Raw genomic sequence first — 13,742 nt, forward strand, 5'->3', positions numbered from 1 at the left:
AAGTAGTAAGTGAGCCAATCTTTGTGCCTATATAAATATTACATGATCACAGCTTTGACTTACAGATTTTCCCATTGACATTAGATTGAATAACTATAGTTGTATGGATATTCACAAAACAAATTCCTTTCCTCTAACAGACACATGTATGTTGTATAGTTAAAAAGGAGGGGGGAAAGTCTGTGAATCCTATCTTCAATATAAAATAAACTTATCCATACAAAATAGGCATTGAGCTGTAGTGGTAAGATTGAAGAAGAATATAACTGAATTACAACAGTCTTTTTCATAATTGCCTAAGGGCCATTTGGCGATTTTTATCCTAAGCCTCCATGACTAACATTTTTCTATTTCCAACAAAATCTATGATGTTAAGTAACTGATTCTCTCAATTGTGGTCTGTATTTTTAAATAAATGAAATCAAGGTGGATTTTGGCGTACTGGAAGCTGACATCTCACAAGCTTACTTGTTGGGAGAGATGGTATTTGACGTTTATTAAATCTACGCGCTTCCCCACCGTACCCCCACCCCAGGCCTGTCTCAATCTGTTAAGACTCTTGGTGTAGTAATTTTGCCTAAATTCCACACTTTAGATTTGGAAATACTGCACTGTACGAGAAATATGCATTAAGCAGAAAGGTAGCATTTTCTCTGAACTACTCTAATCTTAAATGACTTATTTTTGTGATCCCGCTTTCCCTAACCCCATTTCATGTAATCGTCCCGATGCGAGATTAGTATTTTGTATGATTAAATCAGATCATTTAGGAACCCCCCTTTCCCCATTACACAGTCCATGCCTGAAAAAGGCTGGGGAGAACTCAACACCATTACTTGTACTTTCAAAGTTCCTTTTGTGAAGATTTATGAGGCATTTAATTGCAAAAATCTATGGAAATGTATGCATTCAATCACACCACAAAGATACACACAGCGCACACGCTCTGAAGCCAGAGAGTGGGGAAACCCTAACTTCTCCATTCTCTTATTATTTGGACAAGTTACTTCAACCCTAACTCAGTTTACTCTTACGTAAAATGCAATCAGTATGATGGTGTTAATAAGGTTATGAGAATTTGAAAAAGCACTTGATGCACCGACTGGCACATAAGAGTTCAATAAATGTTATCCATAGCAAAGGATTTCCAATTCTCATTCCCTGAAATCCCCATGCACGTTCTGCTACAGCAAACTGCTTTTCAGGTCAAGGTAACCATCTACTTGTCCAGAAAGGTCCTTCCTTTAGGCTACCGTGAAGCACCTGCTACCCGCAGCCTGAACCCTGTTCCCCTCAAATCCTCCTCTGAGAACCTGCACAATTCAAAGCGGCAACTATCACCGCAGCTTCCCGACGTGCAAACTGCGACGTCAAGGCCCGCCCAGCCAGAAACCGACAAGAGGCGGAGCCTGGCCGCGACCTGGCGTCCTCAGGAGGCCTGCGTCTCCACGGCCGCAACAAAATGCATCACCCATTCTTAGGCACCTGCGCCAGCCGGCGGAGATTTTGGGCTTTCTAAGACGCAAGAAAGAAAGGCAGGGGAACACCGGCCCCACCTCGCTGCCTCCCAACCTCCTCGCAGAGACATCAAGCCCCCCCGCCTGGTTGCAGGGGAAACGGAGCTCCCCGGACGCGGCCCACCGCGGGGCGGAGCCTCGAGCTCGAGGCCCCAAGGCTGAGGGCCCGGGGCTGTCCGCGGCGCGCCTGAGCCACGTATCGACATGTGCTCTCTGCTCTTTTATTCGTCCTGCCAGCGGGGTCACATTCCTGGAGCAGTCGCTTCCAGGAGTTTTCCGTCTCCTCGTTGCTTTAGCCGCTCCATTGTAGGGAAAGATGGAAGCAGGAAATCAGGCAATTTGTAGACAGCATCAGAGGAAATAGACTATAGAGGTGGGGTCCTTTGCTCGCGCCGAAATTCAAAGGAATAAATAGTTCCGGCGCCGGTGTGGCGGCCGTGTGTCGTCTCCGCTATGGAAGACTTTTCTTCCTAGCGCCCGAGGCCGGGCAGCTTGGGTCCACGCTCCATCCTCGCGGCCTGCGGGAGCCCTCAGGGCGCCCATAACCTAGGCGAGTTGAGCAGCAGCGAGGAGGTGCGTGTGCTTCGCCAGCTGGGCCTGGCATTTCAGAAAGGAAATGCGGGTGAGAGGATGCCTAGCAAGGAGTCATTCTGAGATGGGGATTTGTAATAAAAAGCATTTGACAGGAACAGTCATTCCTGTGCAGCCTTGAAGTGGGATGTAAAAGTGTTAATAAGAAAGGGTTGTGGGGCCAGGTAAACAGCCCAAGTTGATGGAAGAGTTGGGGGGAAATAACATGGAACTTGTCAAGTGTGACTGATTTCCCTCTGAGTGAAACCACTTGGCGTACTGTGTACCTAGTCGAAGACTACAGAAGTGTAACATAATAGGGAAAAGCAAATGTGGTTCAGTGTCAGCCTTAGATGCAGGAAGAGAGGGTTGGTAGGAACGCAGTTACATCTGGTGAGGTCAAGAGGAACATCTGAGCCAAGTTGCGAGTGTAGCAGAGTGTGTAACATCAGTGCTGGGGTGGGAGGGTGAGCTTACAGACAGAGGGAATGAAATATGAAATAACCAGTAGTCTGCGCAGCCCAGATGCGATAAATGTGGAAAGGTCTGGAAAAGTAGATAAGGAAAGTGCTAAGGGTTTTTGTTTCCAGGCTGGCTGGTTTAGTTCACTTCTTGGGGTGAAGTTGAGAAGAGTCTTAATTAGAGAAACCATCTCTCAACACCAGAGGAGGTTGCTTGACAACAAGCTGTATCACGTCTTTTGGGCTGCAATTCTTAACGTTTTACTCGCTCACATTCAGTTATGAGTCTTGGTTTGTATTTTATCTTGTTTTATACAGAATTGGAGTGTACCTGTTTGATCCCAGCAGAGTTTTACAAGTCCAAAGACCGTAGTGAAAATGCATATTAAGTCGATCATCTTGGAGGGATTCAAGTCCTATGCTCAGAGGACCGAAGTTAATGGCTTTGACCCTCTCTTCAATGCTATCACTGGTTTAAATGGTAGTGGAAAATCCAACATATTGGACTCCATCTGCTTTTTGCTGGGCATTTCCAACCTGTCTCAGGTAAAATAGAAACATTTTTATTTTTATAAATTTACACTTGGTTAAGGAAGTCTGTGATTGTAAGAAGAGACATTGGCACTTTGTTTTCCATTGATGCTTAAGTACTGTGTTTTCTGTTCTGGTGGTCATAAAAAGTTGCATCACTCACCAAAGGCCACAGCTCTCTGGCAGTTGGAATTTACCAACAGCTGCGCAGGAGAAACTCAATGGAAGATCACCTAGATGTTGGTTTTGATTTGACAGCAATGAATTTGAATTTCACGGTTCACCAGAAATGGATGAACAACAAATTTCTTGGATACTTTGTAGCCTTAGCGTTAAAGCATGTGGCTGCTGGCCAAGATGTCAGTAGTTTATCCCAAACCAACTTCTCCATGGGAGAAGAATAAGCATTTTGTGAAGGTTCAGAGACTCAAGGGCATCTCTTCTCTGTCCCACTAAGTTTCTGTTCGTTAGAATTGACTCGGCAGTGGGGTTTTATCTTCTGATAAAGGAGAATTGATGGCACAATTTTTACTTAATCTCTGTACCAAAACTGGTTTGAATCTAGCAATTGCTCTGTCTTTGGTAGAACGATTTAGCAGTTTGAGTCCATAAAACCTACAGTCTTGGAATCCACATGGAGCAGTTCTGCTCTATCCTAAAGGGTTACTGAGTATAGGAATCAACAGTGCGTTTGGATTTTCCTCTTATTTTTCTGAATAAGGACAACTGAAAATTAATTGCTTCATGTTATTGAATTCTGTGGACTGCTGGAAGAATAAACATATTGTCTTGAAAGAAATGCAACCAAGATAATCCTTAGAAGCTCAATGACAAGCCTTTGTCTCATTTATTTTGGACATGCTATCAGAAAGGACAGGGAGTTCTGGTGGCCTAATGACAATAAACTGTGCCGTATAGTCCTGAAGGCGTGTGGTTCTAGTTCACCAGCTGCTCTGCAGAAGGATGGACAGTCTCCGCCCATGCAATTAATTCCCTCTGAAAACCTGCCAGAGAGTCAGCTGTGGGTTGGATGGTACACCACAACAATATCATCAAGCATGGCAAAGTAGAAGGTTAACAGAAAAGATGAAGTCCCTCATCAAGGTGGATTGATGTAGAGCCTGCAACAGTGATCTCAAACACAGCGTTGATTGTGAGGCTGACACAGGGAAGTTTTATTCTGTTGTGCACAGCCACTATGAATCAGAACAGTTAATTCAGTGTTGCTCAACAAGGACAACTATAGATCTGTTGGAGTAGAAAACCATTCTATTTAGGGTTGGTGAAGTCGTAAAGAGAAACACATCCATTATTTATCTCATCTCAAGGGATTCATAGCCTTAGAAACTTAGTGGAGGGTCTGCTATGCGTCAGTTCTGACTGATAACAGTGAGTGAATAAGATACATTTACTACCCTTGAATATTAATCGATATGGTATAGGTGGAGCTTCTAACAGGAAACATATTTAGTGTTTTGTGTCATATGAGGTTTTGTAAGTGATAACTTTTCTTCTGCTTTAGGTTCGGGCTTCTAATTTGCAAGATTTAGTTTATAAGAATGGGCAGGCTGGTATTACCAAAGCCTCCGTGTCAATCACTTTTGATAATTCTGACAAAAAGCAAAGTCCTTTAGGATTTGAGGTTCATGATGAAATCACAATAACAAGGCAGGTGAGTGATTAACATTTCATACCCTTTTTGGTAATCTGACTTTATAGAAAGTGCTTAAGATGAACTTATTGGAACCTCAGATACTGTCTCGTTCTTTATGAATGTCAAAATTTTGATCTTGCAAATTCTGTCAATAATTAAATGGTTAAAAAACATCTGAAGTTATGTGTTCCATAAAAGTTCTCAACTATACATATTTCAGTCCTTTGCATTGGAATATCTCCAGCATCCGAGATCTTGTTGCCTTGTAGGATAGTTCATTCTATTTGGACATTTCTGATAAAGATAAAATTTCTGTAAATTCAGAGAGCCATCTCTCTTACACTTTCATAGATTAAATCTTTGGAAGTAGTAAAAGGAGATATAATTTATGCCATACAAACACTTAAGTCTTTTTAAAGCCAAGTCTTTTCTGTCCTTTCAGTTGGTGTTTAATTCTTTGCAGTTTCTTCACTTACTTCATCACTGAATATGCTCCAGTTCTCTTTCTGTCTGTGTGTGTGTGTGTGTGTGTGTGTGTGTGTGAGTGAGTGTGCACGTGCACACATACATGTGAGTTCGTAATAACACGGAGCATATAACCTGTTGATGTTATTAGAAATAATTGTCAGTTTTTCCATGTTAGGAGGTATTATACCTCTGTTTTCCTTAGTATGGTATTAAAGGTTCATAATGTATTACAAATCCATATAAAAGTTATTTAAAACATTTTCACTATTTTGAATGTACTTCATCTCTAAGCCCTGGTACTACCATGCTTATGCCTTTGCATTTTTTAAACCAGTGCAACACCATGTTTTTGCCTTTTTTTTTTATCCTTATAATCAGACCATTTTTCCATCTTGTTAGGGTTCTTTTAAATGTGTTTTTCAGTTCTTTACTGCTCAGTCACTTCTTGACGTAATGTCACTCAGGTTTCTGCATGTAATTTTAATCAAGATCACTGATTTAGAAACAAAATCATTTTGACAAGATCAGGACAGGTTTTCTGTTCTCTTATTGAGCATCTATTGCCTTTAGGAATTTTTACTATTTGTATTACTAATTTAACTAGTTGTTCTCGTTTTCATCCTGTAGTTTGTCCAAACCTGTGTAAGAGAGACCTCCAATTATTTGTGAATATACTCTTGTTTAAATATGTAACTTAGGTCAAATAAGATTGAAACTGGCTTTCTTTTCAATATTTATTTTTATTATGTGTCATTCTTCAGTGCACTGGGATGTAAAGGTAGACAGAAAATCAGGTAACAAATTTTGCCTTTAAAAACCTTCAGATATGGTAGGTGAGAAAATTATACCCAGGATATGACAATTTAAGTGCTCTATTAGAAGTGTGAACAGGCTTGTCTCTGCCGTGACTGGTCTTAATGTATCTCTGCTGAAGTTTGGTGATTAATCTTTTTTTTTGCTTAAGTGGTCACAGTCATGTCTTTTAGAGTCTTGTCTAGGATCACTGTGAAACCACTTACCCTTATTACTAGAGCTTATTTCATTTGAAAAGTTGAAAAATTGGAAGAAAGAGGAATTAACTCCAAGTAAGGAGACATTGCAGAAAGGTGGTTACCTGGAATGGAAAGTCTATTTCACATGTACATGAAAATAGAAAGTAACGTTAGACATCCAGTTAAGTGCAGGGGCTTTTGGAGGATTATACATGGCTATTTCTACTTTGCAAAAATCCACACATTAGAAGCCATCTGTCCTGACTCAGTATTATTTTTTATCATGCCACACTTCTACTATTAGTATTGTTTTTAAGTAAAAGCTATTATCTTTGAGTTGGCACAAGACTTTACATGGGTATCTCTTAAAATGCTTTTTTTTTTAAGGTGGTGATTGGTGGCAGAAATAAATACTTAATCAATGGAGTAAATGCAAACAATACCAGAGTACAAGATCTCTTCTGTTCTGTTGGCCTTAATGTTAACAACCCTCACTTTCTCATTATGCAGGTATTTTATTCATGGTCTTTACATTTGTTTTTTAATGATTTTGATGTGGTGTGTTTTTCCCCCTACATCATTTTGATTGTACAGGTGGTTTTTTATTGAATTTTTCTTTTTTTTTTTTTTTTGCTAATATGCTGATGTTTAGACTCCTTTTAATCAATGTGGTTTAAGGATTTGTATTGCTAGAATTATAAGAACAGTACATGCTAAATATTACATACATTTATTCTTTTAAATGAAAAGGATTTAATTTTATGAATGTATATTAAAGTTTGAATAATTCTTTTCTTTAGAGTCTTACACAAATAAAAAATAAGCATTGACATGTTACAGCTACATTATCACACTTTACCTGCCTGGTGTTCTATCAGGGGAAAAATCACAGACGAAACTTTTCACTCTTTCCGTTTCAGAGCTAAATCCAAATCTTAAGTAATGGGGTTTGTTGATAAATGAATGTTTTTTTTGTAGGAGGGAAGGGAGGTGGGTTAATGAATGCATTGAAATTCTTATCTGGTATTGAAATTGAACATTTTATGAATTTCTTAGATCTGACTGTCGTTCTAAAAAGTGAAGAAATGTAATTATCTTCATGAGTTAGTGTTTTCCTAACAGAAATACCACAAGGAAATGGCTTTAACAAGCAAATGGATTTTCTCATGGTTTGGCAGGCTAGAAGTTCAAACCCAGAGCACTTTCTTTGGAGGAAAGCTTTCAGTCTCTGAGATCTCTAGAAGAAGGTCCTTGTGTCATCAGCTTCGAAGGTCTTTGTCTCATTACCTTTTAATTTGTAGGAGATTTCCATATATGTTGACATGTAAATTATTCTATCTGTTCTCTGTTCCCTTGTTTAAATGTCACTTTTATCTCAAAAGGTGCACCTTAAAGTAATCTTGTCTCATTAATGTATCAAAGGCAATATGTTCCCAAATGGGATTATAACCATAAGCATGGAAATTAAAATTTACAACAAGTATGTTGGTGGGAACATAATTCTACCTGTAACATTGTAACCCTGTGGCCCCCACAAAATTCTTGTCCTTACTGTATGCAGAATACATAACACATAACATCAAAAATCTTAAATAAATTCCAAGTCCAAAATCTCATCTTCTGAAACTCATAAATAAATATGATAAGAATTTAGGCCTATTCCATCCAAGGACAAAGTTGTTCTTAATATATTAAGAAATATATTTAGGGCTGTTGAGTGAGAACTGACTCATAGCTGATCCTCAAATGGATTTTCAGAGGTTGTAAATTGCATAAAAAGAGATTGCCCATCTTTTTCCTCCTGAGGAGTAAGCTGGTGGATTTGAACCACCTGCCTTTTGGTTGGCAGTACAACTCCTTACAGCTTACTCTGAAAACAAGAATAAAAATTATTTGCTTCCAAATTAAAATGGTGGAGTAGTCACAAGCTAGGCATTTCTATAGAGATGGGAGAGATTAGAGGCAGAAAATCCAACAGGAAAAATTACGTTAGCTCTAATGGCTTGAAAGTAATATTTTCAGAGAACATATCGGCAGTGTTCTTGTCTTCTGAGCTTTGGTTTCTTGACCACATTCTTTGGATTTTGGTGGAGGCTCCCTTTCTGGGCTTCAGCTCCATCTTACCAGCTTACAGGGTTGACAACTCTACTCCTTCAGCCATAGGCAATCTTATTTTCTTAGCCCATCGAGCTACTGCCTTCATTGCAGCAGTCCTATTTCCCTACCATTTGGTAACTACATCCCTCTGACATCCATTAATAGCTGTACACACTCTGGATGAAAGTCTTGATTCTTTGAAAGCCAGGAAGCTGTGGGCCTACCTTTTGGGATTGCTTGGAAACCAGGATAATGTGACTTGCAGTCCTCCTTCCAGTCATCCGCTGACCTGCTGCTGCTCCAGGGGTGTCCGTTTCTTTGGCCTGTTTAGTGCCTGTAGAATTCCAGAAGGCAATGTTCTTTCTTTTCTTTGTCTGCTTCAGTCTCTGCTGATGAATATTCTATTGTGGTAAATGATCAGACTAGTAAATGGCAGACCTAGTCTTTGACAAAAGATAGACAGCAAAGTCCTTTGAGATGTTCTAGGACTTGTATCTTTAGTTTGTACAACAGAATTTTTCAGAAAATTTTTCATTAAGTTCTGTTTTCATTTTGTGTTGCTGATTTATAGGTCTCTTTCCACTCAAGTTTTACTACTCATGACAGACAAAAAACCTACATGATTCCTTTAAGCCATTGCTTAGAAATCTCATCATCCAGGTATCTTAAGTTCATCCCTTCAAGTTCTTCATTCCACCAAATGTTTGAACATAACTCAGACAAGTTTATTACAATTGCTTAAAAAAGAATCACCTTTCATTGGTCAATAATTAGATTATTTTCTTTTAAAATCTCACGGGAAACCCATGTAATAGCCACATTCTGTTCCTGGTACCATCTGTATTATCTGACACGATAGAAATATTTCCTTCTCGTTCTCCTCACTTCTGAGTCTTCACCAGAATTGTTTTCTACATCTGTAATATCACTGATCATCTCTTGAAGATCACCTAGGCTTTTAGTATAGGCACCTTAAAACTTTTGTGACTTCTGTTTTTACTCTAGTTCAAAACCATTTTATTTTGGGTATCTGAACAGTCCCCTGTGTCTACTACCAACTTCTATCTTAATTATCTAGTGCTTCTGTAACAGAAATGTGACATGTGGGTGGCTTTAACAAACAAATTTATTTTCCCACATTTTAAGAGACAGTATGAGTTCTGAGCATAGGCTCTTAGAGCAGAATTTCTGTATCTCTGGACAGAGTACGAATGAACAGTGGAGGAAGCTCCTTGTCCCTATTTTCCTTGAAAAGCTTTGTGTATATTTAACTATCTGAAAAAATAACACACTATAGTAATCTTGCTTTATTTTTATAATACTACAACCTATTCTCAATTGGTATTCAAGCCACTAGCATATTATAAGTAAATCCAAAAGTATTTGCAATACATATTTTGTGGGAGAATAACTCAATCTATATTGATGTACTAATGTAAAATTTAGCCTTTACAGTAAAATATATTCGGATATCCTGTTAATAAAATATATTCGGATATCTATTTTAGAATTGAATGTTTCTTCCTCATTAGTATTAACAGTTTTAAAAATTTAGTCGAAGTTAATTTTGTATCATGTATATTATGTGGTTTAATAACTTCATATCATTTTATTTACTTCACCATCAGTGAAAAAGTGAATAGGAATACTAACGTTTTAAAATTGTAGGGTATCTTTATTCTGAAATCCAATAAGATAAACATCTATTCATGCAGTTAGTTAAACAAAAGAAATACTGTAAGATTAGTGTATTAGGGTTTTGTTTGTAGCTGCTTGACTCATTAACATTTTCATATAAACAGAAGTGAACACTTCTGATTCATGTATTAGTGTATATACAGCTTTACCTATTTGTTACACTTACGATAAGTTGTTTGTTTTATTTCAGGGTCGAATTACAAAAGTATTGAATATGAAACCTCCAGAGGTAAGAAGAATACTATTTATGAGTGGTAAAACTGATAGTCACTATAATTACTATTTAATTATGCAATCAGTCAGTTTTTAACATTTCTTTCATTTTAAAATGTCTTAAAAACATTGTTCATACAAGAAAAGATTAGACATGTTTTTGTTTTATATTTGGTACTGTGCCATATAGTGAAAGAAATTTTGATCCTATAGAGCAGCCTCTCTCAACCAGTGTGCCAAAGGAGAGTGAAACCCACGGGAGAGTTTTGAATGTCTGTCTGACAATGATTGCACTTTTTAGATGCCTTGAAGAGAAGGTGTTAGTAGATGTAAAGGTATGAGTTATCATCATGATCTCTGCCATTTTCAAGCCTAAGGTTGCACAGATCACTGTATCATGTTCATTGCTGCTGTCAGGTGGATCTTGGCTAAAGCAGAGAATTCCCAAAAACTGTTTACTTGTGTTTTGATTGTAATGATGGCCCGGGATAAGGCAAAGTTTTGACCTGTTGTTTATACGGTCGCTGAGTTCTAGTCCACTCAATGATACATAGCACAAAGGTATGAATATTTTACACAAGAATGAAGGCTTTCTAGTTATTTATAGTAAACAGAACTAATAAGAACACAAGATTGGTATGTGAGCTTGATTTGGATATAAAGTCCTTGTCATCCAGCCAGTTCTGGCTCACAGCAGCTTTGTATGTAGAGTAGAACTGCCCGATCTGGTTTCTGAAATTGTAATTCTTTAGGAAAGGAGACAGCCTCGTCTTTCTCCCTCAGAGCACCTGGTGCTGATCTTTGGGGTTGCAGTGGAACTTTTGAACCATAGTGCCATGACAACATCTAGGTCATACTTTGTTTTTCTTAAGTAACAAATGAATAAAAATCACAGTAGTTCCCAAAGAGAGATCATTTGTTTGAGAAAGAATCAAAGCTGCTGGAAAAGAAATGCTAACAAAATAGTCCTTCCTGCAAAATTTCATCGTAAACCTTATAAAAGCCAGAACCTTGGGTAAAGTGGAACTTGTCAGATAAGTAAAACAAAAGTATTTTCTAGTAAAACAAGTGATAGAAAACTGGCCAAAGGTGGCAAGCTTGTTCAACGTGGGAAAGAGCTGTCCCGTTAGATGAATTTATGTATTAATACTTGTCATGTGCATTTTTAGATTTTATGCAGTTCTCTAGATAACTGAAGTGCAAAGAAGATAAGTTACTTGCCCATATTCTTAAATGTGGTATGATTAGGTTGTTAATGCTTAGGTATGCGTTATCAAGATCTTGGCAAAAAATGACTGGCTTTGACTTGCGTGATTTTTAAATACTTCCAAACTAAAGCAGAATGGTATTAACCTTTTTAATAATAGTTTTATGCTTGTAATTGAGGGAAAGAGAAGAGACCAATTACTAACTCCAGTTTTAAAAAAGAGATAATCTGGAAAATGTAGCAGCAAATGCAATTTTATTATTTGGGTGGTTTGAAAATGTTTGTTGAATGTGAGGGTTGTAGATTATATCTGAATTTTTATTTATTAAATTGCTCTAAATGTCTTGACAAGATGCTTGTTATTGCCACAGATTGACATAGTTAGAATAAATTCAGAAGAGACATACTGACTTGGGTTCTTGAAACATTGATCAATTGTCATTCCAGATTTTATCTATGATAGAAGAAGCAGCTGGAACCAGGATGTATGAATATAAAAAAATAGCTGCTCAGAAAACTATAGAAAAAAAGGAAGCTAAACTGAAAGAAATTAAGACGGTAATTAAGTTTATATAAAACATTTTTGGGGAAGAATAAAATATCTTGATTTTCTGTGCTGTGAAGAGCGAAAGTATTTTTTTTCTTTGAGTTTGTTTTTATGTCACTTTTCATCCTTTTTTTAAAAAAGATGCTTAGCAGACTGACAATACTGAGATCTTCTTTTCTTTTTTAGATACTTGAAGAAGAGATTACTCCAACCATTCAAAAATTAAAGGAAGTATGTATTATATATCTGAAGATGGCTGGTAAAATGTCTGTCAAAATTGGTGACTTATCTAAGATTATACATAGTGATGAAAAAGTATACTAATCAGAGGGTTGAGTAGAAAAGAATTAAGAATTGATTCTCCGTAACTCAGCCTCTGCTTACTGGGAATATTTGCTTCATGCTTATTAAGTTGTCCTTTCCCGTGGGATTAATTGCCTCTGAAAACCCTTTGGAGGATCAACCATGGGTCATTTCCAGCTTGACGGTACAGAACAACAATGCATGATTATAATACTTCGGTCAGAAAAGCAACTCTCCATTTTTCTGTATGTTAAAATTAAATGGAGCAACATTTCTTAAGGCTACAACATTCTTTGTAACCCTGGTTGGTAGACTGTAACTTCTAGTAGAGTAAGAAAGTCAGCTGCTTCTTGTATACTGTTGAGTTGGAACCAATTCAAGTGACCCTCCAGTGGGTTTACGGAGGCAGTAATTACACAGGAGGAGATCGCTCATCATTCTTCTGCAGTGTAGGTACAGATTCAAACTGTGTTTGTTGGGTTTGCTACAACTCCTTATTACCACCAGAGCTCCCTATAACTACTGCTGTCAAAATCTTTTATAAATGAAAGTGGTTGAAGCAAAAACATGGTATTTGTTTCATTTTTGCAGCTCCTGGACAGCATAAAACTTGGTAATATTTCTTTAGTACTTATTGCTTAGTCAAAGACTACGTTATAGTTCATAAGAATTAACTATTTAGTAAAATTAATACTTCTCAAAAATATTTTCTTAATCCATATGATAAGTTTGGTAATTTTTAGAAAGTCTGGAAAATTGTATTGAAGATAGCTACTTTGTATTAGAAGAAAATATCATGGAAAAGATCAGTAATTTAAGCTTTGCTCTGAGACCTGATTTTTCCATCTTTCTTTATATCTGCGAATTGAGGATTTTGACTTTGCGTCATCCAGTCCTTTTTATAATCAAGTTTCATAATGTGAGAAGGAGTGCTTACAAGTAGTTGCATGAATGAATGTTAGGTAGACAACGTAAATTATGAAAAGTTAAAATTTGTGTGCAACCCGAGTGCTCCTTGGAAACAAATTTGTGAAGCATCGTCTCTCATGCTTTGGATATGTTGCTAGAAGAGGCTGTTTCTTGCACAGTAATAGTATGCTTGGAAAAGTGAAGGGTCAGTGAAGGAGAGAAAGACTCCCAATGAGGTGGATTGATACGGTGGCTGCAGCAGTGGGCCCACGTGTGTCAGAGATGATAAGCTGGTACAGGATAGGACAAGATGTATGTTGTTCATAGGGTTGCTGTGAGTCAGGTTCAACTCAGTGCCACCTAGTAGCACAATAGTGAATGATAGGGTGGCTTTATAGCCATTGTATTCTCAGTCACCCATGACCCTTAATGTCCACATTAATTTATTTATTAATATATAGTGCTTGGTTATGTATTAGAAGAAATAGCTACATGAGATTCACTAAAAGCTCTAGTCATTGATTTGGTCTCACCTCACAGTGATGCAACACGTTATTTAATCTGTTTTTATTATG

At 37.6% G+C, this 13,742-nt stretch overlaps 1 protein-coding gene across 1 annotated transcript in view; it reads left to right on the top strand.

Annotated features, from left to right (window-relative positions):
• Positions 1-2,856: 2,856 nt before the first annotated feature.
• SMC2 (structural maintenance of chromosomes 2) overlaps positions 2,857-13,742 on the top strand; it is a 64,657-nt gene continuing 53,771 nt past the window's right edge. Inside the window, 6 exon segments of the mRNA XM_006886977.1 lie at positions 2,857-3,094; positions 4,602-4,751; positions 6,581-6,703; positions 10,179-10,217; positions 11,856-11,966; positions 12,142-12,186. Coding sequence (XP_006887039.1) covers positions 2,927-3,094; positions 4,602-4,751; positions 6,581-6,703; positions 10,179-10,217; positions 11,856-11,966; positions 12,142-12,186 — 636 coding nt within the window. The 5' untranslated portion in view covers positions 2,857-2,926.

The sequence above is a fragment of the Elephantulus edwardii genome, unplaced genomic scaffold (genome assembly GCF_000299155.1).
Source record: "Elephantulus edwardii isolate Elephantulus edwardi_28Jun2011 unplaced genomic scaffold, EleEdw1.0 scaffold00052, whole genome shotgun sequence".
NCBI lineage: Eukaryota > Metazoa > Chordata > Mammalia > Macroscelidea > Macroscelididae > Elephantulus > Elephantulus edwardii.